The following is a 24,366-nucleotide window of genomic DNA, read 5'->3' as shown; positions in this document are numbered from 1 at the left end:
CATCCATTGCATTTGGTAAGTATATCTCTGGGCATCGCTGCACCTCATGGTCAATGGTTCACATCATAGCCCATACTCTCCCATGTTCCATCCAGTGGGCCCTGGGAGGATCTACAATGTCCGGTAATTGTCCCTGAAGCACTACCCAGGACAACTCCAAGTCCCGAAAACGTGATCTCACTCATTGTGTCTTTCATTCCCATAAGCTCTGCTATTTTTCTAATTAGGTTTTCAAATTCTTCTTTGTGCTTGCCCAATGTCCTCTTGATGTCCTTTATCTCTTTAGCACATTGTCTTTCAGCTCATTGATTTGACTTGGGAGATTTGTATGAAACTCATTAATTAGTTGTCTCAAATACTGTATTTCATCTGGGGCTTTGATATATTCCTTTGCTTGGGGCATATCTTCCATTTTCTTAGTATGGCTTGTAATTTTTTTGCTGATGCCTAGGCATCTGATTATGATGATGAGTTTATTCTGATGCTCAATCTCTCTCTCTTGCCTAGGGATTGAGTGGCAGGAGGCTATATGTTCCTGCTGTTCTTTGATTCTTGGTTCAACCTGTTATAGCTCTTTAAGATTATTCCTGGTTAGTTTCTCAAATCCAGGCTATGGACCCAGGAATGGGTTTCAGAACTGCTTCCAAGAACTCTGGGGAGGAGGCTGTAAAGGCCTGAAAAAACCTCTCATTTCTTTCCTTTTAATTTCCTCACAAGGACTTCCCTCGTCCACCAGCAGATGGCATTCTTTGATAGCCCTCTCAGTTCAAACTCTGGTGGGAATATATTCACTGCAGCACTGACCACAACAATGTGACAAAGGTACCTGCCTCAAGGCTATATTCAGAGCCTTGCAAATCAAACTTTCTCAGAGCTGTTCTCCCAACTTTGTTGGCAGCCCCCTTCCTTTTCCTGGGTAAGAAATAATTCCACTCCCCTCTCCATCCTCAACAACCAGTCCCAGTCTGTAGGGAAGGTGCTTGTGAGAGTAGGATGTCTTTTGTCCCCTGCCAGTCCCCCAGGACAAACAATGGCATGGCCCCACCCAGCCTGGATGGATTTGTGTGACACAGTAGACCAAATCTGTTGGCTGAAAACTGAATCAGCCTCAGGCTGAGTCCATCTCTCTCCCCTTTCCTGGGGAGATCCCATCTGTCCATAGCTGCTGGCCAAAGTCTGGAGAATTCAAAGCTGTCAGCTCCAAGGGTGGCGCAATGGGTAGCAGTCCCATCTTTTGTAGCTGCTGGCCAAAGTTTGGAGAATGCAAAGCAGTATGCTCTAAGGGTGGGGGGATGGTTGTTGGCAGCTGCAGCTGCAGTTTTTTACTCACAGAGTTTTCCCATTGAGATTCTTTTTTTTTTTGCCATTCTCTCTTTTGGATGTTGTCCAGCCTTCCCATGGTGCTTTAAACTCTAAAACATTTTTTTTCAGGCTGTTTCTGCCTGTCCTCTAGCTATTTTGGGGAGAAAGAAGTGAATCTTGTGTCTCTCTAATCTTCCAACTTCCCAGAAGTTCTTCATGAATTCTTATCTATTTCAAAAGTCATAAATTCCAAACCAAGGACATAAACCCAGCTTCATATGAAACACTTGGGATAAATGGATGAGGTTGTGAACAAATGAATTTTAACTTTTAAGCTAAATAATATCTAGGAAGAGTAGAAACATAGAAATTATGTTCAAATTAAAGTGAAATTACTGGTGAAACACAAACTTTTACATCTTAATTGTTTTATATTTATTAACTATGTGCTAGGAAAAATGTCATAAGTCCATTAAATCATGACTTCACAGATATTAGTAAGATGAGGATAAAGGAGGGATTTAAATTAAACAGGTCAATTTAAAGAAAAAAATAACAATGTGTAGGTGGTACAAAGTTGTGTTAAAAATCACAAGGCGAGTATGTGAATAAACAAAGTTAGGAAAACACTGGATTAATGCACTAAATTTTAAAGATATTCTGACACACTTTTCTAATGCATAAATTTTCAAGATGTTCTGATGTTTTTTTCTAATGATAACAACAAAGCAGCATTGAGGGGGACACTTTCTAGTATTTTAAACAAATGCTTGAGTTTTATGATAAATGTCAATACTTAAATGAGTTTGGTGAATAATATAAATGATACACATCACTTAGTTTAAAAAAAGACCTGATTTTCAAACCCGTTTGTGGAAATTCATATACTATTGAATATCTTATACTTTAGAATATCATGAAACCTATTAAGAATATATTTTATTTAAAAAATGTTTAACTGTACATAGACACTCATATCTGCACAAGTGCATTGAAAACAATGAACTCTGATCCCACAAAGCTGAGGATCAGCTCCTGAACTATGAAGCAGCTTCAGTATTCAGTTTCAGGGTACAGCCATCCTGAGTGGCCTTTAACCCCTCATGCATCTTTCATGCGTCCCTATTACACAACAATTTGCAAATCACACCATTTAACACAGGAAAATTTAAAACAAATTTCTATAAACAAAATGGAAAAAAAAAATTAACATCTGCGCTCTGAAACTCATATAATCTAGAAAAGATTCTTGAACACTATTTTTATTGGGCTCTGAGAAGCTCATTTTGGGAAACACAATTTCTGGCAGCTTTTATAGCCACCTAGTCACTAACTATATTCAACATGTCTTTTTTTGGGAAGCTGACTCAGGTTAAGAATAAGCTGAGTATTTCAGGAGATTGAAAAAATGAACAACAACAACTACCAGACCACAACAATTAAAATAGCCAGTGCTTCCAGAGCCATCACAATGTACCTGCACTATTCTAACACTTCGCAAGTGTTGCCTATTTTAATCTTCATCACAGCTTCATGAAGTTGCATTTTGGTGAGAGCGAGGCATGGAGCTGAGCAGTGGTAAAGTAACTTGCCCAGTATTATGTAGCTAATGGGTGGCAGATCTGGGGTTCCAATTCCATGACAGACACTCTGACCCTGAGGAGTTTACAGACTACATGACTTTAGCTTTTGTTTGTAAGAATGATTGCTATATTTGGACTGTCAACAGAACAGCATATCTTTAAAACAATTATATGAAAAATTCAAAAATTTGTTAAATATAATATCTTGGCTATTTTGGCAGATGGATTGAATATAGCACTTTAGCTCATAGCAGTACATTATGTCAAGCTAGTTTTAAACATTCCCTTCTGCTGATCCTCCAAATCACTCAGCCCTTTCTGACCCCTTACTCCCTCCCTCTCCTCTCCCCACAAATGCTAGCACACCTTAATTGCAAACCATTTGTTCCTGCCAATATTTCAAGCTTACCTACTTGCATCTGTTTCCCAGGACAACGGCGATATCCAATAGGATTACGGGCCTCACATGAATATTCTCCGCTGTCCAGTTTTGAAACAGTGTTAAATTGCTATTTGTGGAAAGAAAGGTAAATTCATTTTTTTTCAAACAATAAAGCTCTAAGTAGATTTCCAAAATAGCCATCTCTTTTGAATTATAGCATAAAGTTAGTCATTCCAGCTTAGTGTCTTATGACTTTACATCTTTATTGTGAATTCAAAGATCTGTCACAAACTCATAGAGTAAATAGCTAGACCTCCTATTTAATTTGACAGAGGTTTAAATATAAGAGGGGGGTGGAGTGGACTTGATCCAATGGATGGGGCGTTTGCCTATCACATGGGAGGTCCATGGTTCAGACCCCAGGCCTCCTTGACCTGTGTGGAGCTGCCCCACATGCAGTGCTGAGCGCAAGGAGTGCCCTGAGCGCGCCCAGTAAGGAGAGCCGCCCAGCGCGAAAGAAAGTGCAGCCTGCCCAGGAATGGTGCCGCACCCACGGAGAGCTGACGCAGCAAGATGACGCAACAAAACCCCACAGATTCCCGGTGCCGCTGATATGGATAGAAGTGGTCATAGAACACACAGCGAATGGACACAGACACCTGGGGTGGGGAGGGGGGGGGAGGAGTGGAGAGAAATAAATAAAAAATAAATCTTTAAAATAAATAAATAAATAAAAGCTGGGAAGTTTCCTTTTTGGGTGTGATTCTGAGAAGAAAGAACTAATAGGTAGACAGTAGATACTTTTTAAAAGTTCATAGCACACTGTATTATTAAATATGCCAGCTATTTCTAGTTTCTAGCATACTGTTCATAAATGAAGACCTCCTTGATTTAAAAGGGTTATTATACTTTCCAAAGTTGCAAGTGATTTTACTGCAGTAGCAAACAATTAACACTTCTTTTAAAGAGAGAGAGTTACTACCACAGTATAGCATAGGGCCTAGGAATATCTTAATCTGAATATTTACAGGATTATATATTCTACAAACTCTAGAATTTTTGAAAAGAATGAGAAGATAAAGCCCAGCCCTTGCTCCTTCTACTCCCTGCCAAAGCAACTGAAAGGTAAGAATTTAATATGAAAGATTTCATTACTTTTATCAGTATTTTATCCCCTTAGTGGATTTCTAAGATGATAGAAGGAAAGATGAAAGGAAGGAAGGAAGGATGGGAGGGAGGAAGCCTTTTTTTCTTCTTTAATATATCTATATAACACATATCTGTAACAGTTTTACAAATAAAGGCAATGATTTTATACCAAAATAAAAACAGAAAAAGAAAAAGTTCAAACACAGGGGGCAATCAAGCACAGTGCATTTTAAGAGCTGGTGCAGGGCTAGCTGAACCATTAGGGAAAGCAAGAACTCTGGACCAAACATAAGACTTCTCTGAAGGAGACAGAATCCTTTTTAGCAGTTCAGTACGTTCCATATGCCGTGGGGCAGGAGGAATTAACCTAGAGGAAGGAGCTTGCAGTGCCAACAATGGTTAGGCCTTTGAGAAGCTAAGCTTGGTTAAGAGGAGCTTTAGGATAGAAATTAAAAGCAAGTCTAGCTCTGTTTGTTGCCGATAGCAATTTATTACTAAGCTTTGTGCACTTTGGGGGGCTCAAACTTATTTATGTGCATCTCTTAGACCCTGGTTTGTTTGCCCAACAGCAAGGACTAATGGTGAGATCCAGAAACAGGTGCAGGAAGGAAGGGCGGGAGGGAGGAAGGGAGGGAGGAAATGGGAAGTGCCTTGGGTGCCTTAAAGGATCCTGCCAGCACAGTAAGGCACGAGACCAGGGTGCTCATTATTTTTCAGTGCCCCCTTGTCACAGCCTCAGTATAGCACTGGTCACTCCTGCTCATCCACAAGAGCCTTGAACTTCCGAGGAGCACCATGGATTTGATCTATTACCTCCCTTTCCTCTTTCACTTTCCTTTACACACATCCTACATCCCCAGCCTTTCTATATACTTTAACATGATGGGATCAAGAGCTTTTCCTACTTATTTTCACTCTCTGGAACTATCTATCACTCCCCCAAAATCTGGAATACTTTTAGAATATTCACCATGAAAGAAGGGCCAGGATTAAATAAAACAATGAGTTAGACTCAAACCTAAAATGAGCTTCCAGCACATTATAACTAGTAATTAAATGGAGGTCCTTGTCACCCCACACACTGGGGTCTTTGTCTGTTGTTCATTTCTCACAAAATGACCCATCTTAGCTCCTCAACCCTGCTGCATGCCTTTGACATCACAAGATATTTCAAGGACTGAGGCTAACTAAGGAAAAGTGCCTCTGTATCATTTCAGCCTTGTCTTGGGGCTTTTTATCACCTGCTCTGAGAAAAAATAAATTTGAAAAGTAAATATAGCGAAGTGTGACGGCAGGTTTTCTGCCCAATTTCTCAGTGTAAAATCAGCTGGACCTGCTGACTGCACCAGCTGACTATGAAAGGGCCAGGGCGCCTTCCTCAAGGAGTAGCCACATCTGTTGGTATGACTTATTTACCCCTATTATCAGTACACTTTGTGTGTTTATTTATTGTTTACCAGGGCATCCAGTTCTTAAATGTTATTCTGTGCTTGTAGCTTGAAGGAATGAAAGGAATCATTATTATTCCATTTAAAATTCATTCAAATTATCATTATATTACCTTGCATTTAAAATTTATAAAGGCCTTAATGTACTTGCTAAAAAGTCAGGCCTTTTTAAACTGGTCTGTAATATTACTTTAACCAATTTTTTAAAAGGCTGAAGCTTAATGATTTTTTTTTTAAACTCCTATCCTTATCCCCAAAAGTTACAGATGAAAAATAAAATATCATTATCTTTAAAAATTAATTTACTAATTCACCTTGATATTCCTAGAAAGGCCTTTCGATCAGAATATTTTAAAGGTGGAAACAATTAGAAAATCTAGGCTAAATCAAAAGCAACAGATCCTCAGGTCAGAGAGTCAACTGTTGATCTAGAATCACGGAGGAGTTTAATGACACAATGATATGTGTTGGCTATAGTTCTTGTTCTCTCATAGCCGGCGTCGGGGTCAAAGCCTCCTCAAGAGAGCTTTCCTACATTTTCCTGGTGCTGGAAATGTGAGATTAAGCTTAGTAACTCTCCAGGTCAGGTAGGCAGTTGTAGAAAAATGCCTGATTCATCATCATAAATCCAGCCTGGCCTGCTTTAGGTCATGGGTGCAGATTCTTCCGTGCTCAGCCCCCCAACGCTCTGCACTATTTTCCCACATCCCGTGGCAGCTCTTCCCATTGTCTCTCCGTGCAGGTACCACCTTCTTCCCTGCTACCCACTCCTCTCCCCACTTGGCTAAACAATGGTTTACATCCTCTGTTCTCCATCATTTTAGTTCTGATACTTTTAAAATTTAAATACAAGACAGTTACTAGGCCAATGCTTAAAGTTACCTTACCAGAATTCCAGATTTTGTATTCATTGTATATGAGCTGTTGGTGCTTTGGGAGCCAAGTTTTGAATTATCCAGCAAACGGATGCCATCCTTAAACCATGTGTACTCAGGAGCTGGGTTTCCTTCTTTTTCCTGACATCGTAGCTCGACCACAGTTCCACTCAGAGCGGAAGTGGGTACTTCACATGATGGCACTGCTGGAGCCACTGAACAATGGAAGTCAAATGGTAATGATTATTTATAAGCCAAACAAGGGCTTTAACAGCCAGGTAAAAAGGTACTCATTGGACACCTATAACAAAGACAGGCTACTTGCTCAACAAATTAATTTCTTTTCTTTCAGGGCCCACAGCTAGACCACATTTGCTAGCTCCCTGGCAGCTAGATGGGGTCAAATTCATGAGATTTGACCAGTGGAACGTGGATAAAGATGATATATGCCATTTCCAGGCCTGATACATAAAAACCTCTTATCTGATCCTTCATTAACTCATCCCCTCTTCTCCCCTCCCAATACCAAGTAGTTGTCAACACCCACGGTGATCTTGAAACGCCATGTTTTGAAGATGTCAGAACCCACATTACCTTTAATCTCTAAAGATTTACCCAAATAGAGCAATACAGCTCCACCACCTTCCCTCTCTCCTGCCCTGCCATCTCTGCCTTAACTATTAGATTTTACGAAAGTGAGAAATTTTAATATGTTTTATCATGTTACTGAGAGTTCAGGGTTCATCTGTTATAACATCAAGCTTAACCTTAGTTGATACAATACCTATTATTTTTTAGATAAACGATTTCTATTTTTCTCCTCACCTAGGGCTTTAATGATTTATTACAAACTATATTCAAAAGAAGTCAAACCTAAGTATATTTTTCAGGTCTGATATTCAAACTGAACTGTCTAGAACTGGCCAAGCTGGAGAATATCTGCACCAGGATATGCCTCAGGCATTTGTAGAGTCAACCAGAATTTACTAGGTAACCTAGTATCTAGGAAAACCTAAAACTGACTGTGATGGGCAGAATTTCAACATGGTGTCCCAAGATTCCTCGACTGAATAAATAACATTCATTCATTCAATCAAACACTAATCTAAGCCCTACTGTGAAAGGGTTTTGAAGACATTATTAAGGTCCCAAATCCATTGACCTTAAGATAGGGAGATTACCTGGATAGGCCTGACCTAATCACATGAACACTTATGAAAGAGAATTTCCTCCAGTTGATTACAGGAAGAAAAGAAACAGAAATTCAAATCACAAGAAGGATTCAATATGCCTTTGCTGACTAGAAGATGAAGGGGCCAAGTGTTAAGGAATGTGGAAGTCTCCAAGGAGCTGAGAGTTGCCCTGATAGCCAGTATGGAAATGGGACCTCAATCCTCCAGTTGCAAGGAGCTGAGTCCTGTTAACAACAAGAATGAGCTTAGAGGGCATTTTCCCCTAGAGCCTCTGGATGAGAACTCAGCCTGATTGACACTAGGTTTCAGCCTTGTGATACCCTGAACAAAGAACCCAGTCACATCATGATCTACACAACTAACATTAACTGATATTATTGCAAGCTGCTAAGTTTATGATAATTTGTTACACAGCAATAGTAAACTAATACAGAGAGTGAATTTCCTGCAAGTTCTCTGAATTGGATTTTTGCTACATTAGTTCATCACTGGTATTCTAGAAAGAGCCTGGACAACAAAGAAGAGAAAAGGGAATTATTTTATTCCATTTGCTTGGTAGCTTATACTAACATCAGAGAAGGAGAAAAGATCATCAGCTTCTATCAGGTTGTTATCATGAACAGAACTGCTTGTGATTCTTAGAGTAACTAAACATAGATTAGTAATGGTGTAGTAGAAGGGAGTGTTGACTTTTGATTTAACCACATTTGGATCTAAATTATGGTCCAGATACTTATTAGCTGTGTAACCTTAATCATTTAACTTCCCATCTATAAAAATCAGATTAGTCATAATGATTAAGTAAAATTACATACATGAAAGGGCCTAATACATATTAGCTGCATGATAAATGCTAAATTTTTTTTTTTTTTTTTTGCCTTTGTCAATTATTTCCAATCCCTTGCCTGGTCCTAAAGACCACTATTTTAATTTTATTTTATTGCTTTTCTATTATCTTACATGCTACCATTTTATATGGTGGAGAAATGCTATGTATGATGAAAACTACTGAGAAATGAACTCCTGGAGAAAATGCTCTTATGTGCAGTGTAGGAATTACCTCACTCTTAAAAAGAAGAGAGATTTTATAATATTGCATTGACAGTGGTAAAATTTCAGTCCCCAATGAGGAGATGGGGAGAAACAAAGAGGACATTGCAGGAAAGGGGGTGCCTGTGGTCTTTCTAACTTTACTGAGGGGTGCTCTGAGTTATGTCGGTGTGTTCTTGGACTGGTCCCTCATTGTGCTCAGAGCTGGGGGGAAAGGAGATGGGAGAAGGCAGGCAATAGCCACAATACGCAAGCACATCACCTAATACTTCCAGAGTGACCATATCCTCTTTCAGGTTTGGGCCTTGCTCAGATGGGACATTAACTTCACAACGATATTGCCCAGCATCATTTCTTGTGACATTTTTGATCCGTATACTGAAATCTATCATCTCAGCTCGATCCTTAAAATCACCTGTTAGTAAAAACAAGAAGACAACTGTTAATAATAACGTCAGTAACTTTCTAGGTAATACCTTCCCAAAGTCACTTCATTCAGCAACCAAAAGCATTTATTTTCCTATTAGTAAACTCAAATAAAAAGCAGCAAGTTATTTGGGTATGATTTTCATTTTCTTTTTTTGAATGGCACACTATTAAAAAAAGAATATTCACTTCCGCATTTCCATGTTTTATTTTGATGACTTCAACGCTTGTTCCTGTCCACCCCCTTTCTAGTTCTCATGAAAAATACTCCTGCCTTCAAAAGACACTGGAGGTCCTGGTTTAATTGGCTGGAAAATTGGCTTTATGTGTGGTGGCTCAAATGATACCGCCACAGAAGAAAATGTGAGGGGGTTTTAAAAAACATTCTTTTGGTTATTTTTAACAGTAATGTGTACCAAATTAAAATGGTGTTCTATGTAATATGCAGGTGTCAGAATTGGCAACGGTAGAAAACTGAAGCAAAGTCAGTTGTGTTATTAGCACTTTGCAGCCTGAAGCCTTATCTTGACAGATAAGAATCTGATTACTATGAACTTTACATTTTTTTCACTTGTCTATCTCTTTAAAATGAAAGAAATACATATGTATTTTAAAACAATAATGTTTATTATACTTTTAAAATCATATTTTCAACTTTAAAATTATTTATAATAAGAAATTTCAAGCTTTTGCAAAATTATAGCATATAGCAAAATGAACTCCAATGTACTCATCACCCAGCTATAACAATAATCAATCTATGGTACCCCTAACCACCGGATTGTTTGGAAGCCAATCCCAGACATCATGGCATTTCATCTATCATTACAGATATTTTAAATTAAAAGTTTATTACATGAGTATGTAACAGGAAGGAGAAAAAGATAACATGTTTTTTAAAAAAGCAACCAATAACAGTAGTTGTAATTACCTTCCCACAGGTCTTAATATCCTAAGCTTCTTGGTGATGACCTAGCTTACTAGAGGGAGGTGTGGAAATAGGGTGAAGTTATAATGTTACTTCTGAGCTGCTCCCTCTGCCCACACCCTACAACATCTTTTCTTTCTTTCCCCGTAGTGTTTAATTCAATGGGAAGGAGGAACAATTGCATTTTGTGTCATCTAAGACTGAGCTGAAAAAAGAGGGGTCATGGATTTACTGGGGTCACCTGCTTCTGTCCTCTGTCCTGTTTTTATGGCTGTTCTGTTTAGGTCTCAATCACTGTTGGTTTTCCTCACACTTATAAAAACACATTTTCAGTAATCAGCCACAGTAATCATTTCTCAGTTAAAGGATCCAAGCTGTACTTGGGGTTCTCTTACACTCTCCTCATCAAGTCTACAGCTTCTTACCTTGAAGAGCATGTTGGAAGTAGACAAGTGAGATTGTATTCCCAAGTTTTTTCCACTCTAATCTGGAGGAAAGTGTCTTCTTTGGGTATTTACAGTATAAAATAACTTCTAGGAACAAGAACAAAAACACTTATTTTCGAATTGTCCCTATGAATCTAGATTTCACTTAAGTAGGTAACACATTTTTAAAAATATCTTGCTACTCCCTCATATTTCCATTCATTCATTCATTCACTCATTCATACAATATCTCAAACTGGTACCATGTTGGCTTAAACCAAAGATGAACTGGAAGGATTATAGCTCTTCATATAATAACTGGGTGGCATTTAGCTTTTTTCCCTAATTTTCTGAGCCTTAGTATCCATCAGTAAAATGGGATATTTCAAAGAGCTGTTGTTAGCCTTAAAATGCAATAGTATATGTAAAGCACACATGCCTAGATGTAGTGAGTACTTAACAAATGGCAGCTACGATTAATTATTTATCTTGTTATTCTCGGTCTCAGTCTTCAAGGAGTTTACAGTCCAGTAGGAGAGGCAGATTAAGATAAGGAAATTTCAAGCCAAGTGCTGAGTGGCAGGATGGAGATAAATGGAGGGTGCATCACACTTAGTGTGTAGAAAAGGCACAGATCATGTTGGAACCCCAGAGAGATTTCCCTGATATGCTGCATTCTCATTCAGATTCCTTCCTTGTCCAATCTCTCTGTGAATGCATCAATACAAACTTGATATATTCTTTCAGTAAATCACTGTTTCCTAGTCCAAAATGTTTGCGTACAACCTAACCTCAATCCAAATAAACAGTTAAAGATTTAATCTTGACATCAAGTTTAACTGCATCAATAGATCTCACGAAGAGCACTTTATTATGGGAAATGTACTGCCAGTTGACTCACTGAAGAATTCCTGGAACTTCCAGAGGAACTCCTTCTTTTGATTTTCCAAACAAGATAACTATAGGGAGTTTGGAAATCCAGTGCTCATCTGCCAACTGCTTCAAGTTGCCAAATGGAAGCCCCTGTTATAATTTTTAAAAAATGTTTCAGCCAGGCTATCTAGAATGCCAACCTCCTATTTCTGAGACTTTTTCCTCCCCACAAAGCAATTACTTTGATCTAAAAAGCAAACCATGGAATGGTTGCTTGCTTTCTTTCTAAAGAAACTGGGTTTTATTTTCATAAGAATCATATAAGGAGATTGTCATTAAAAGGCCTGCAATAATTCACAACTCAGACTGAACACAGCATCTTCAACTTGAAAGGCAATTGTGTGAAAATCCTTTCCATACCTTTGATTGTGGGTTAAGCAAATTTAATGCCATTTTAAAAAGGAATGCAGGCTATTACATGATGCAGCAGATTAGAGAGCAATATTTATACATAATCCTAGGTTTTATTAAAAAAATAATATGGTGGTATATGGGGACTCTGTATTTTATGCATGATTTTTATATAAACCTACAACTTCTCTAATAAAAATTTTTTAATTAAAAAATAAAATCCACGGGCATGAACAGAAAGCCTAGAAGAATATGCATGAAAATATTAAGCCAATGGTGATTTTTGTGTGATAGAATTATAACCTTTTTCTTTCTGTTACAAGCAGTTTCTTCTTTAGTACCACATGGATTGCTAGAAATACAGAAATAGAATAAAAGATAGTGTAAAATAGAAAGTAGGAAAGAGAAAAGAAAAGGAATGAGAAAAAAAGAACAAAGGGCTTTTCTTCAAGGATACCTAAAATTTTTAAGCAGGCTTTACAGTACAAAGAGATGCCATTTTATAGACATGTTTACACTATGCTACAAAGACAAATGTGTGCTGAGGGACTTGTCTAAGGAAACACAGCTCTGTTCTGTTGATTAAGGAGAATGGGTGTTGGCCTTCCGGAGTCTTGAGCTTTAGATAGGTTTCCTTCCCATATTTTGTTAATGTTCCAACAATTAAACACTCACCCTTATTCCAATTCATTTTCAGCCCATTCTCTGTGTCTTACTCCTAGGTTTTAGGAATAATTTTATGTTCAAATAATCACATTGTTCTATGTTAAATTAGACACACACGTGTGCACACACTCACACACACCCCTCGATGAATTCTTCCTGATTTCTGTACCTACTGCTCTACCAAACATACCTCTGTGGAAATTATGTCAGAAAATGAAACCAATGATTTTCCTAAGTGCAGTGATGCCTCTTTGATTGTGTACACTGTGGGGAAATGGTCTGTCTCTCCAATTCTTCAAAAAGGAATTGAGCCCTTACTGTTCCCAGTGTGGTTCTAGAGAAGATGTTAATGAGTAGAACAAAGATCCCTTCCTTTTTGGGTCCTACAATCTAGCAAGAGGAAAGAGGGAAGCAAGAAATTTAGTAAACTAAATTTTTACAGTATGTTGGAATATGATAGGTGCTCTGGAAATAAAAAATAGGGCAGAGTATGAAGAGATTTGGGAGTGCTGGGGAACAAGATGTAATTTTTAAATATAGGGAAGTCAGAGTAGCCCTCATTTAGGTGACATTTGGGCAAAGATTTAAAACAGGGAAGGGAATTACCTTGTAGATCCCTGGGAAAAAGTGTTCCCATCAGAGGAAAGAGCCAACACCAAGGCTCTAGCCAGGTGGGGTGGGGGCAGCCTGGCATGGTCACCATGGCTGTGCCTTGAGGTCCAGTGCAGAAGGAGAGACAAACAGAAGTTTCAGAGATGACAGGGGCCAGGACATATAGGGTCTGGTGGGACTATCATTTCACTTTGAGGGTTTTAAGACAAGGAGTGAGGTGGTTTGCTTTACATTTTAAAAGGCTCACTCTTGTATTGATAATAAATTGTGAGGAAGCATGGAGACCTACAGAGAGGTTACTCAGTAATACAGGTAAAAGAGAAGAGTGGCACAGACTAGGATGGGGCAGTGGGAAAAGTGGTCAAATTCTGAATATACTTTTAAAATTTGAAGATACAGCCAATGAATTTGCTGAAGGATTTGATGTGAGGTGGGAAGTAGAATCAGATCACACACACACACATACAGACACATGCACACGCATCTTTTAGTCTATTTCTATATTTCTGGCAATAAGTGTGGAATTTAGAAAAATTAGACTACATATAACAAAAAAGAAAAATCATAATTCCATCACACAGAAATAATCACAGGGTGAACTTTCATATAGTCTTCCTGGATTTTTGTCCATGCCTATCGCATATGTTTAATAAAACCTGGGATATTAAAATTTCTGTGCCCTCTATCACCTGTCTATCTATCTATCTATCTATCTATCTATCTATCTATCTATCTATCTATCTATCTATCTATCTATCTGTCTGTCTGTCTGTCTGTCTGTCTGTCTGTCTATCTATCTATCTATCTATCTATCTATCTATCTATCTATCATCTATCTACATATCTGTGTGTGCACATTTATTTTATTTTTCAAATAGGAAATATGTCTATATGCTAATGATAATGCTTCAGTAGAATTTAAACAATTGATGGTATAGGACAGAAAGTGGAGAATTGCTAAAACAATGCTCTTATGTAGACAAGAAGGAAAAAACCTAGTGTACGTAAGAAAAGATTGACTTCAGATTTGAATTTCCTTTACACTAATAGGCAGGAAGGTTGAATAAAGTCGTAGATTTTGGTAAGTGGCTGGATGTGGTGGGAAGTTCATTGGAAGTTCACTTCCGATTTGCCTCTGTCTTCTCAGGAAAGCAAGATCATCGGCTGAGGGAAAATAGGGGAAGGAGTGTGTGGGTCTGATGAGATGACATATTTGTCTAGGAGAGTGGGAGAGTGAATGGACAAGAGCTGCAAGGTATAATTGCTGGGCAGCATTAACAGTCCTCTTGAGATCTGTGGTTATGCAAAACACAGATGTCTTTCTCTAGTCACATCCAGCTGCATGAATGCAGGGGAAAAGTAGGTGGTAAGTGAAGAGGGTTTTTTTTTTTTTTCTTGTTTGTGTGGTTTGCCAAGTGAGAGAGGGCACAGAGAACTGAGATGTATACAGGTGGATGATATAAATGACTGACCATGGAATTTCTGATTTATGAGGAGGGAGAGAAGACATAGGGGAAGAAACAGCAGAAAGTTGCTAAGAGCAATGGATCAGATATTGAGGAGTTGGGTGCTATAGGGAATGAGGCAAAATGATAAAAAGTAGTAGGAGAGAGTGAAATATATGAAACTGAGATTGTGGGCAGTTGAAATTATTGCCAAAGGCAAGGTCTAAGGTAGCTCATGGGAGAGAATGTCCAAGGTCAAGAGGAGGATTGGCTGATTGGAGGAGAAGCCTATTATCTTTGGAAATGGTGGGTCTTCATCTTAGATAACCTTTTCAATCATCATTCTTCTTCCTTTCTAGAATACTACCCATCTGTATAAAGCATTGGTTCTTAACCTTTAGCAATATCAGCCTCTCCAGGAGGGTCCTGCCCTCAGATATTCTGATTTAGGAGGTCTTGGGTGGGACCCAAGCATTTTTAGTCCTAACAAGTTCCCAGGTGTTGGTCAGGCTGCTGAACACACTTTGAGAACCATTGTATGGTGTGTTTTATCTTTTTAGAGGGCTTTAACGTGTATTATATGAATTGATGGTCAAAACATCCACCTCTGTAAGGTGACAGGCAGGTATAACTTCCCAACTTTTACAGATGAATAGCTATGAGGTTAAGTGACCTGGTCAGAGATAAATAACCAGTAAGAATCTGAGTTTGGTCTAATGACTTTAGACTCTCTCTGCTTTTAATATTTCATTTTCCTGGATTATCTCCAAGGATTTGGCTTAGTTCTCTTGAATTTATGCCATTGTTCTCTCATTATTATTTTCTATTACACACATGCCTAAGCCTCCAAAATTTCTATTTTAGATAACCAGCCTCTAAAATTTGGGCCTAGATTTTATTATGGAACTTGTATCTTCCCCCCTTTCCCTTGCCCTGTCCTACACCAACTCCTTCAACCACAATTCTGGCAGACACACACTCATACCCCCCAAATACACCCCAAAAGGCCAGTTTGTCTAGAACAAAATTAGCCAAAGATGTGTGAAATGTTCAGCTGTTCTGTTTAGTTACTTTTGTTAGAACACAAGGTAGCCATATCAAGATAGAAGTTTTAGAACCACTGGGCCAATCAAATTTGTAGTTTAGTGGCCAAAGAAGGTTCCCTTCAACAGCTTTAGCCAGGCAGCTTAGAATTGCAAGCTACTGATCACAAAGGGAATCCAGAGCAGAAGTGCATCCATGCAAATCCCCTACAACCAATGGTGAAATTGATCATGGGGTGCTTTTAACAGGTTCTCTTTATATAGGAAGTTAAGTGTTAGGAAAAAACAAAACAGAGCTTAAACATACTGGGAGCTATTTTAAAAAGACTAGCAATATGAAAATCAGTTCCTAGCATTTTAGGGATTCAACTATGCATTCAATTAATTACCTTGAAGTGGGAGTGTACTGTTATTTTACCCATCCATTTTATTATTGATTCTATTTTTATTCATTATTTTGCTTAGTAGGGGCTATGCTCTGTGAGACCAGGATTTATGTAGTGTATGTGATCATTCCTTCAAGCTTCTAGAACCAAAGCCTTGGACACACACATGTGCTTTCTCAAGCATATGCAAGGCATTTGCATGATCACTAGAAAAGAGCTTGCTGATGAAAACAGGCTGCTTAGGGACTAGCACCACCTTTGGGGTTTTGTAACCTATATTTGTGTAGTTGTTGATTTTACAGAGGCTGCTATTTTAACCTTAATGCAGGATCAGTGATTTTGTGGAAGCATCGGGGTCAGCAGTGCTGTTACATGTGGGCTGGAAGACAGTGGTTGTTAGACTTCAAGAATCTAATGAAAATAACAGGTGCATGCACACACACACATATACGTACAAGCAATTTTGTAGTTTTGAGGGATACACAGATCATTTGGAGACCTTCCTGGGACCCCAGGTTAAGGACCACTAAGTTTGCACTGCATTTTCCTCTACCACTATACAGGTAAGTAGGAGATGGGTGTTTCTCTTGACCATGTTTGGCCAAAGGACAGTAAAACTACTGGAATTATGGGGCCAACATCTGAGAACAAAGAACCAAGTGAACAAAGAAACTAACTATCATGTGCTCTCCTCTTTCTTATCAGCCAAAATTCAACTCTCATGTATCTGGCCCTCAAGCTTCTTATGCTATCACATGGTAGTTTAAAACACAGGCTTTAGAGTTAGATTAGATGTGTAGTATTGGGTCAATTTTTGAGCATTACATTCACATCTATAAAACAGGAAAAAATAGCAGTACTCATTCCACAAAGTTGTTGAAAGATTAAATGAGATAATGTATTTATACACTTGGTGCACACAGTCTCTTATATATTGTACGTGCTCCATATATGACCATTGTTACTTTCACCCATGAGGCATATCTCTTGAGTTGTAAGCTTGCTTTGACATGAAAGAAACTCATAATTTGCACCATCACAAATTTACCTCTAAATCACTCAGATTTGAAATAAAATGCTACTCTGTCTTTGGGGGAGCAAGGAAAGTAATAAAGACACAATTCGTATTTTCTCAAGACAAAAGCACATTACAGTATAAAAACCACCAAGTTTTCCTTTTAAGATGATTATTTAATTGTCAAAAAGATCTATTTCATTTGGATTAAGAATTCTTTGGTTAGAAAAAGCATTAGCAGTAACATGCAAAAATATAATTGCTTTTAAGAATCATACTGATAGAATCATTGTGAATTTCACTTTTTCTAGGATTCTGTTCTGCTGACCATCTTTTGATTTTATTCTGTGCTCAAATTGAATATCATCAAACTCTTACATTATACAAAAAGAGAATTAGTACTACCAAGAAATTTGGGAGAATTATTGGAAATTTCTTCTGAGAAGAAATGCATGCTATTAAACTCTGATTTATAGCTTTCAGGATCAGACACTATCTGCATAAAGCTGCTTATGCAGTTTACAAGCCTGGCAGAGCTGATTTCAGTCTCATTCTGCTTTTGGCACCACTGTAGAAAATGATAGAGAACAACAGCACTGAACAGAATGAATTTAATTTACTATTTCTTGGCCTCAGAGAGACAAAAGACAAAAAAAAAAAAAAAAAAAGGAAGGATTTGGATGGACAGAATGCACATAAATCATAAAATATTTTAGACTTTAAGTAAAAAAAAGTTACCGCATAGAATATGCTAACACTATATTATGGAAGAAGATGGAAATTTATTTTCACTTGATGGAGAGCCAAGTTGGAATAACTGGGGCACATATAACAGAATTAAAATGTGATTCTTAATTAAAAAGAGTAGAGGTGAAGCAAGAAAACAGAAGATAGTAATTTTGGAGCAAAATAAACATTTGATTGCAACAAATTATGGAAGGATTTTATATATATATAAAATGAAATACACATTAAAAAGTAATATGAGTTTGGGTAATAGATGGTGACAGCAGCATGATATTGTGAATGTAATTAACAGAACTGAATTATATATTTGATTGTGGTAAAAAAGAGGGAAATTTTAGGTTTATATATGTTATTAGAATGAATTTTTTTAAAAAAATCATAGGACTGTAAAACACAGTGAACCCTAATGTAACCCGTGGACTATATAGTTAATAGTACAAGTATAATAATAAGATTTTACCAAATGTAACAAATGTACCACACTAATACAAGGAATTATTTAGGGAGGTATAACATGGGAACTCTGCATTTTCAGCATGATTTTTCTGTAAACCTCCTTCTCTGAAAAAAAAAAAAGCAAAGTTAAAGAATATCATTTTGGGGTCCTAATTCAGATAATGGGAGTCAGGGCTGGGGAGGGCAGGAATATATACTGCCAAATCCAGTTGGATCCAACAGCATAGACCTCTAAGAAACTGAGAAATAAGAGAAAGTAGCTTCAGTTTCTTTGTCTGTCGTAAACATCTGATACAACTTTTTCCTCTCCACTCTGCTCATTCCTTTGGCCTTCCCAGTCTCCTTTTTGGCATTTCACCCCTCCCTGCTTGTCCCTCCTACCATTTTCTCCTCCCCCCTATTATGGCTTGAATTATATTACCCAGAAAGATATGTTGAGTCCTCACCCCCAGTGCCTCAGAATATGACCGTATTTGTAAACAGGGTGATTGCAGATGGAATTTGTTAAGATAAGGGGCAGGTCCATAATCCAAACTGCTTGGTGTCTTTATAAGGAGCGAAGAGTGACAAGAAAAGGCAGTCATGTGAACTCGGACAGAGACTGGCTTTATGCTGCCACCAACCAAGGAACACCTGGGCCACCAAAAGACAGGAGAGAGGCAAGGAACAGATTCTTCTCTAGAGACTTTGGAGGGAGCATGGCCCTGCCAATGCTTTGATTTCAGACTTCCAGCCTCATGAACCAAGTGAGAGGAAGTGTCTGTCGTTTTAAGCACCCAGTTTGTGGTACTTTGTTATAGCAGCCCAAGGTATCTAACACACCATCTCTCCTCCATTGAAAATGACTTCCTGATTAGGAGTGAAGGCTTAATCATATAAAAATATGAAGACTTCAGAGGACCTAATCAACCTAAACAAGTACTTAAATAATTGGATATTTACGGAGAACTTTGACTAATGTGCTAATTCTGGTTATAGTATATTGTATTTTTACTTAACAAGCACATATGACCCCTCTGTGCCAGATACTATTGTACATGCTATATAGATATTAACACCTTAATTACTCCAGTCCTCTTTTATCTTTCTCTCTTTTCCTTAAAGCTCTCTTTCTCCAGTCCCAAGAATCTGAGACATAACTGAAGAAAAGGGATCAGACACCTGGGACCCGTTTCATAAATGTTTCTAATCTTTGGCCTACCCAAGTGCCACATCTAAGAAATATGCATTCTTCTGGCTGCCTAATACTTTTGTTTTCTAGGTCTAAGGTCATATGCAAAAATAGCAATAGGTCAATATTTGAAGTAAGTCTATCAACAAAAGCCTTTATTTTTAAAAAATTTTAAAAAGATTTATTTTTATTTATTTTTCTCTCCTTCCCTGCCCCTCCAGTTGTCTGCTCTCTGTGTCCATTCGCTGTGTGTTCTTCTGTGATCACTCCTATCCTTATCAGTGGCAATGGGAATCTGTGTTTCTTTTTGTTGCATCATCTTGCTCTGTCAGCTCTCCGTGTGTGCGGTGCCATTCTTGGGCAGGCTGCACTTTCTTTCGCGCTGGGCGGCTCTCCTTACGGGGTGCACTCCTTGCATGTGGGGCTCCCCTACGCTGGGGACACCCTGCGTGGCAGGGCACTCCTTGTGCGCATCAGCACTGCGCATGGGCCAGCTCCACACGGGTCAAAGAGGCCCGGGGTTTGAACCGGGGACCTTCCCATGTGGTAGGCGGATGCCCTAACCACTGGGCCACGTCTGTTTCCCAAAAGACTTTATTTTTAAGAAACTAACATGAATAATAAAAACCGCACCCTAAATAGGCTATATTCATGTCATATTAAATCCATATAATGGAGATTGGAATATTAAATTTCCATTTATTGTATCTAGCTGGCTAGAAACTTCCAAGATCTCCATATCCCAGTTTCATAAGTTATATTTGCTTTGTTGCAGGTAATTTACTTAATAAGGGACCACCTTTGTACATCTTATCTTCATCTGAATGTTCAAAATTTCCACTGAGATGACTTTTAAGCAGGGCTAACAATCCTGAGTAAGAGTTCTTGAGGTGGAAGCCGCATGAAGTGGTATTGCAGACAGAAAAATCAGTGTGAGCTGAGGCAGAGGATCCCGACAAATAGAAGTTTAGGAAAGGTAACATCACATTTTATCTGCATGAGCTATTTAAACAATTCAGCCGGTGAAAAGCAGTAAGATACTATACCTTCGAATTCTACTGCTGTGACTGGTTGATGGTCTTTTGGGGAAGAGAATCCATAGGCCTTATGGTCTGAAAGAATAAATCAGATAGGGATAATTAAAATATTACAAAAGTCCATTTTCAAATATTTGCATGGGATTCAATCTTAGAGAGAAATGACCTAAAATTTGGTAGCAGTTTCATACAACCCAAAACACTTAATAGCATCAAAACAGGAAGAAAAAAAAACCAAAAAAACAAACCAAACTTCATACATGCCTCTTCCATTTTCTGAATCATGGTTTTAACCTTTAAGCATTTCCCAATGTAGAACTAATGGACCTATTTGGGCCTCATTCTGGACAATACATGCTCACTAGCCTGGTTGTTAAACAAAAGCTTATGTTCTTAATTCAGCTTAATATTTAGCTGCAGAACACTGCAACTAAAATAAAAGGTAATTATTTTCAGTAAGAGTATAACTTATCCCTGATCCACATCATACAAATAAGGCCTAAATCATATAGAAATGAGTCATTTTTCATACTTTTTCAGCTATGAAACAGTCTATATAATGTATAAAAACTCTACATATAAGTATGGAAAAACACAACGAAGACCATGATTTTTTAGGATTTGACTGAAGGATTTAAAATAACTGAGCAATGAGGCGGCTAATGTGATCCGGTAATTATACCATGGTAATTATGATGATGAAGAAGATATCATTACAACCTTAAGCTTACAAAGACATTTCCATTTTAAAAGGGGCTTGCAGATATTTATTTCTGTTCACTAAATTTCAGTGTTAAAGAAGACCTAGTGATGTAGGCATTACTATGACTTAAACAAGAAAGTAGAACCAGGATCAAAACTTGCTGCTTCAATCTTTGACATGTATCACTTTGTGTTATTTATGGATGTTATTCTATAGTCCAGTTGAATGACCATGATTTTTTAAAAATTAAATAATCATTTCCTTTAAATATGTGTTTCTAAAATATAAATTCCATGAGGGCAAGAATTTTTGTCAGTTTTGTTCTCTGATATAGACCAAATGCTTAGAACAGTCACTGACATAAAGTCAATGCTCAAGAAATATTTGTTGACAACTGAATGAACCTACTCCTTATTGTGCACTAATGAGAAAAGTCCAGTAAATGGGATCAGATCAAACTGATAACTGATGAAGGATTCCTGAAGACAAGCATTTCTTTGGGGAAGATGTTGTAAGCATACAATATTAGAATGGTGTCAATTATTTCAAAATCAGAATAATGAAAAGCATTCATGCTGATAAAAATGTAGGTTAAAAAATCCAATCCATCCTTACTTATTCACCCAAAAATCATATATAAAATAATCTAGCACCAAATTTAAAAGATCATGAAAAATCTAACAAGGGTTATTTATTGAACAAATATGTCTACAATTTACTAGCAATACTTGTTTCTCTGCTAATACTACCATCTGTCTTCTGCCTTTATATGACCTACTGACCCTGATTTCACCCAGGCACAAATGATGGTATTTGTTCCAAAACCAATGGAGGCTTTTCTGTCTTCATATTTGGTCTCTCTAGGTGAAAACTGACTCTGTTGACTCCATCAGATTCTGTGACATGACTCCCTCCTTGTCTTTCCCAAATTTGGCTCTTCATTCCATCTCCTTTGAAGTTTTTTTCTCTTTCTTTGTCTGTAGATTGACTCAAGATCAGCCCACTGCTTTTCTAACTCATCTCACTCTCTTCTATAAAATCTTTTATTCTCTCATTCACTCAACTACCATTTCTTTACTGAAAACTCCTAAATCCTTATCTCTAGCTATAATTTCCTGAGATTAAAGTCATAAATCCCCCTTTTTTCTGCTGAACATCTACATCTTCATTTCCCACAAGCATCACAACACATTGGCAAAATTAAACTCAATGGCTTGCCCATAAATTTTGTTCTCTTCCTACAATCCCTGTCATTGTCAAAGGCACCACAATCCCTGTGGCCACTCCTACCAGGAAATACAGGTATTGCCTGTGATGTGTCCTCTCATCCATTCACTCACCAATTTTTTTCTCTAGAGTAAGAATAGTTGTGGCATCCAAGACAATATTTTAAAATAACTGTCTTTTCCCTTCTTTGCACTGTCCCATCTTCACAAAGCCAAGGGCTCTTTGCTTCAGGGAGGGGATGTGGCCAGCCCAAACCAGAGAGAGACACACACCAAAAAGTACATCTTGTCCAGTTTAAAAACCCACATCCTTAGGGAAATGGAAAAAATGGATAGCAAACATTTAGGATGAACTATCATGAGTAAAATATAACTTCTCCCCAGACTTGAAAGAAATACCACTGGATGGTGTTGGAGAGTATGAACATTGGTAGGTATCTTAGTTTGCCAGGGCTGCTATAACAAAGTACCACAGACTAATAGGCCTAAACAACACAAACTTATTGTCTCACAGTTCTCGAGGCTAGAAGTTCAAAACCAAGTGTCAGTAGGGTCACAGTTTCTCCTAAATGGGAGAATCAGTTCCAAACCTCCCTCCTGGCTTTTGGTGGTGCTTTATTTTCCTTGATTGTTCAAGCAAATACAATGCAATGCATCCATTTAACCAATAGAAATGTATTAGCTTACAGTTTTGAGACTAAAAGAAAGTCTAAAGACTGGTTTTCTGTGGTTGGCTGCTGGTAGTCCTTGGCTCCTCTGTCACAAGGCAATGCACATGGCAGCCTCTCCTGGTCTCTTCATTCTCTTCCAGTGTCCACTGAATTTCAGCTTCTTGCTTCCTGTGACTTTCTCTCTCTGAATTTCATTACACTTATACAAGACTCTGGTAATAGGATTAAGACCCATCCTGATTGAGGCAGGCCACTACTTGACTGAAGTAACCTCATCAAAAAGTGCTACTTACAATGGGTTCACACATACAGATATGGACTAAGAACATGCTTTTTTGGAGTACATACAGCTCCAAACTTCCACACCTCATCCTTTGGGCCCCAAAAAGACATGTTCTTTCCACATGCAAAATACTTTCATTCTATCACAACATCTCAAAAACTTTAAGTCATTTCAGCAAGAATGCTAAGTATAAATTCTCATCAAAGTCAATTAAGTTAAGTCTGTCTTGGGGCAGACCAATTCGTTTCTGTCTATGGAATTGTGAAATCGAGAAAACAAGTTATGTGCTTCCAAAATACAATGGAGGAACAGGCATAAGATAGACATTCCCATTTCAATGAGAAGAAAAGTGGACAGAAAACAGGGGTCATGCGTTACAAGCAATTCTGAAAATCATCAGGGCAAACTTGATTAGATTTCAAGATCTATGAGCCATCTATAGTTCAGTGTATTTTCCTGTGGGCCTGATGGTGCAGCAGCCCCACTCCTTCCAAGTGCTTGCACAATGGCCATGCTCTCCCTGAACACTGGAGTAAAGGCTCTATCCTTTCTGGGCATCAAGATGGCGGCCACCATCTCCACAACCCTAGGACAGAAGGCCCTACCATGTCTGAGCATTGGGGTGGCAGCACACTCCCTAAACTACAGGATGGAAGGCCTGCCCCCTCTCAGTGCTAGAGTGGACCTGCCCTTTCCAGACACATGGATGGACCTGCTCTTTTGGCCTGAGGAGACAACTTTGGTCCAGACCTTGGTTTCCATGGTTCTGTCCTTGAAGTCATTCTTCCTTCAATTTGTTCTCTCTCTGTCCCTTTTAGTGCAGGCTGGCAGTGAGTCACTCATACAAATTTCACCAAAAA

The 24,366-nt window shown here is 38.2% G+C and overlaps 1 protein-coding gene across 2 annotated transcripts in view; it reads right to left on the bottom strand.

Annotated features, from left to right (window-relative positions):
* JAM2 (junctional adhesion molecule 2) overlaps nt 1-24,366 on the bottom strand; it is a 99,431-nt gene that overhangs the window by 21,158 nt on the left and 53,907 nt on the right. For both annotated transcript variants that reach the window (XM_058296119.1, XM_058296120.1), the window contains exons 2-6: nt 20,633-20,698; nt 10,762-10,869; nt 9,245-9,397; nt 6,752-6,954; nt 3,295-3,394 (exon numbers count right to left, since the gene is read on the bottom strand). In XM_058296119.1, coding sequence (XP_058152102.1) covers nt 3,295-3,394; nt 6,752-6,954; nt 9,245-9,397; nt 10,762-10,869; nt 20,633-20,698 — 630 coding nt within the window. The remainder of the gene's footprint in view (nt 1-3,294; nt 3,395-6,751; nt 6,955-9,244; nt 9,398-10,761; nt 10,870-20,632; nt 20,699-24,366) is intronic.

Source organism: Dasypus novemcinctus, chromosome 4 (assembly GCF_030445035.2).
Source record: "Dasypus novemcinctus isolate mDasNov1 chromosome 4, mDasNov1.1.hap2, whole genome shotgun sequence".
Classification (NCBI taxonomy): domain Eukaryota; kingdom Metazoa; phylum Chordata; class Mammalia; order Cingulata; family Dasypodidae; genus Dasypus; species Dasypus novemcinctus.
Note: the sequence above shows the minus strand (reverse complement) of the source record. Positions and strands in the feature narration are given on the sequence as shown.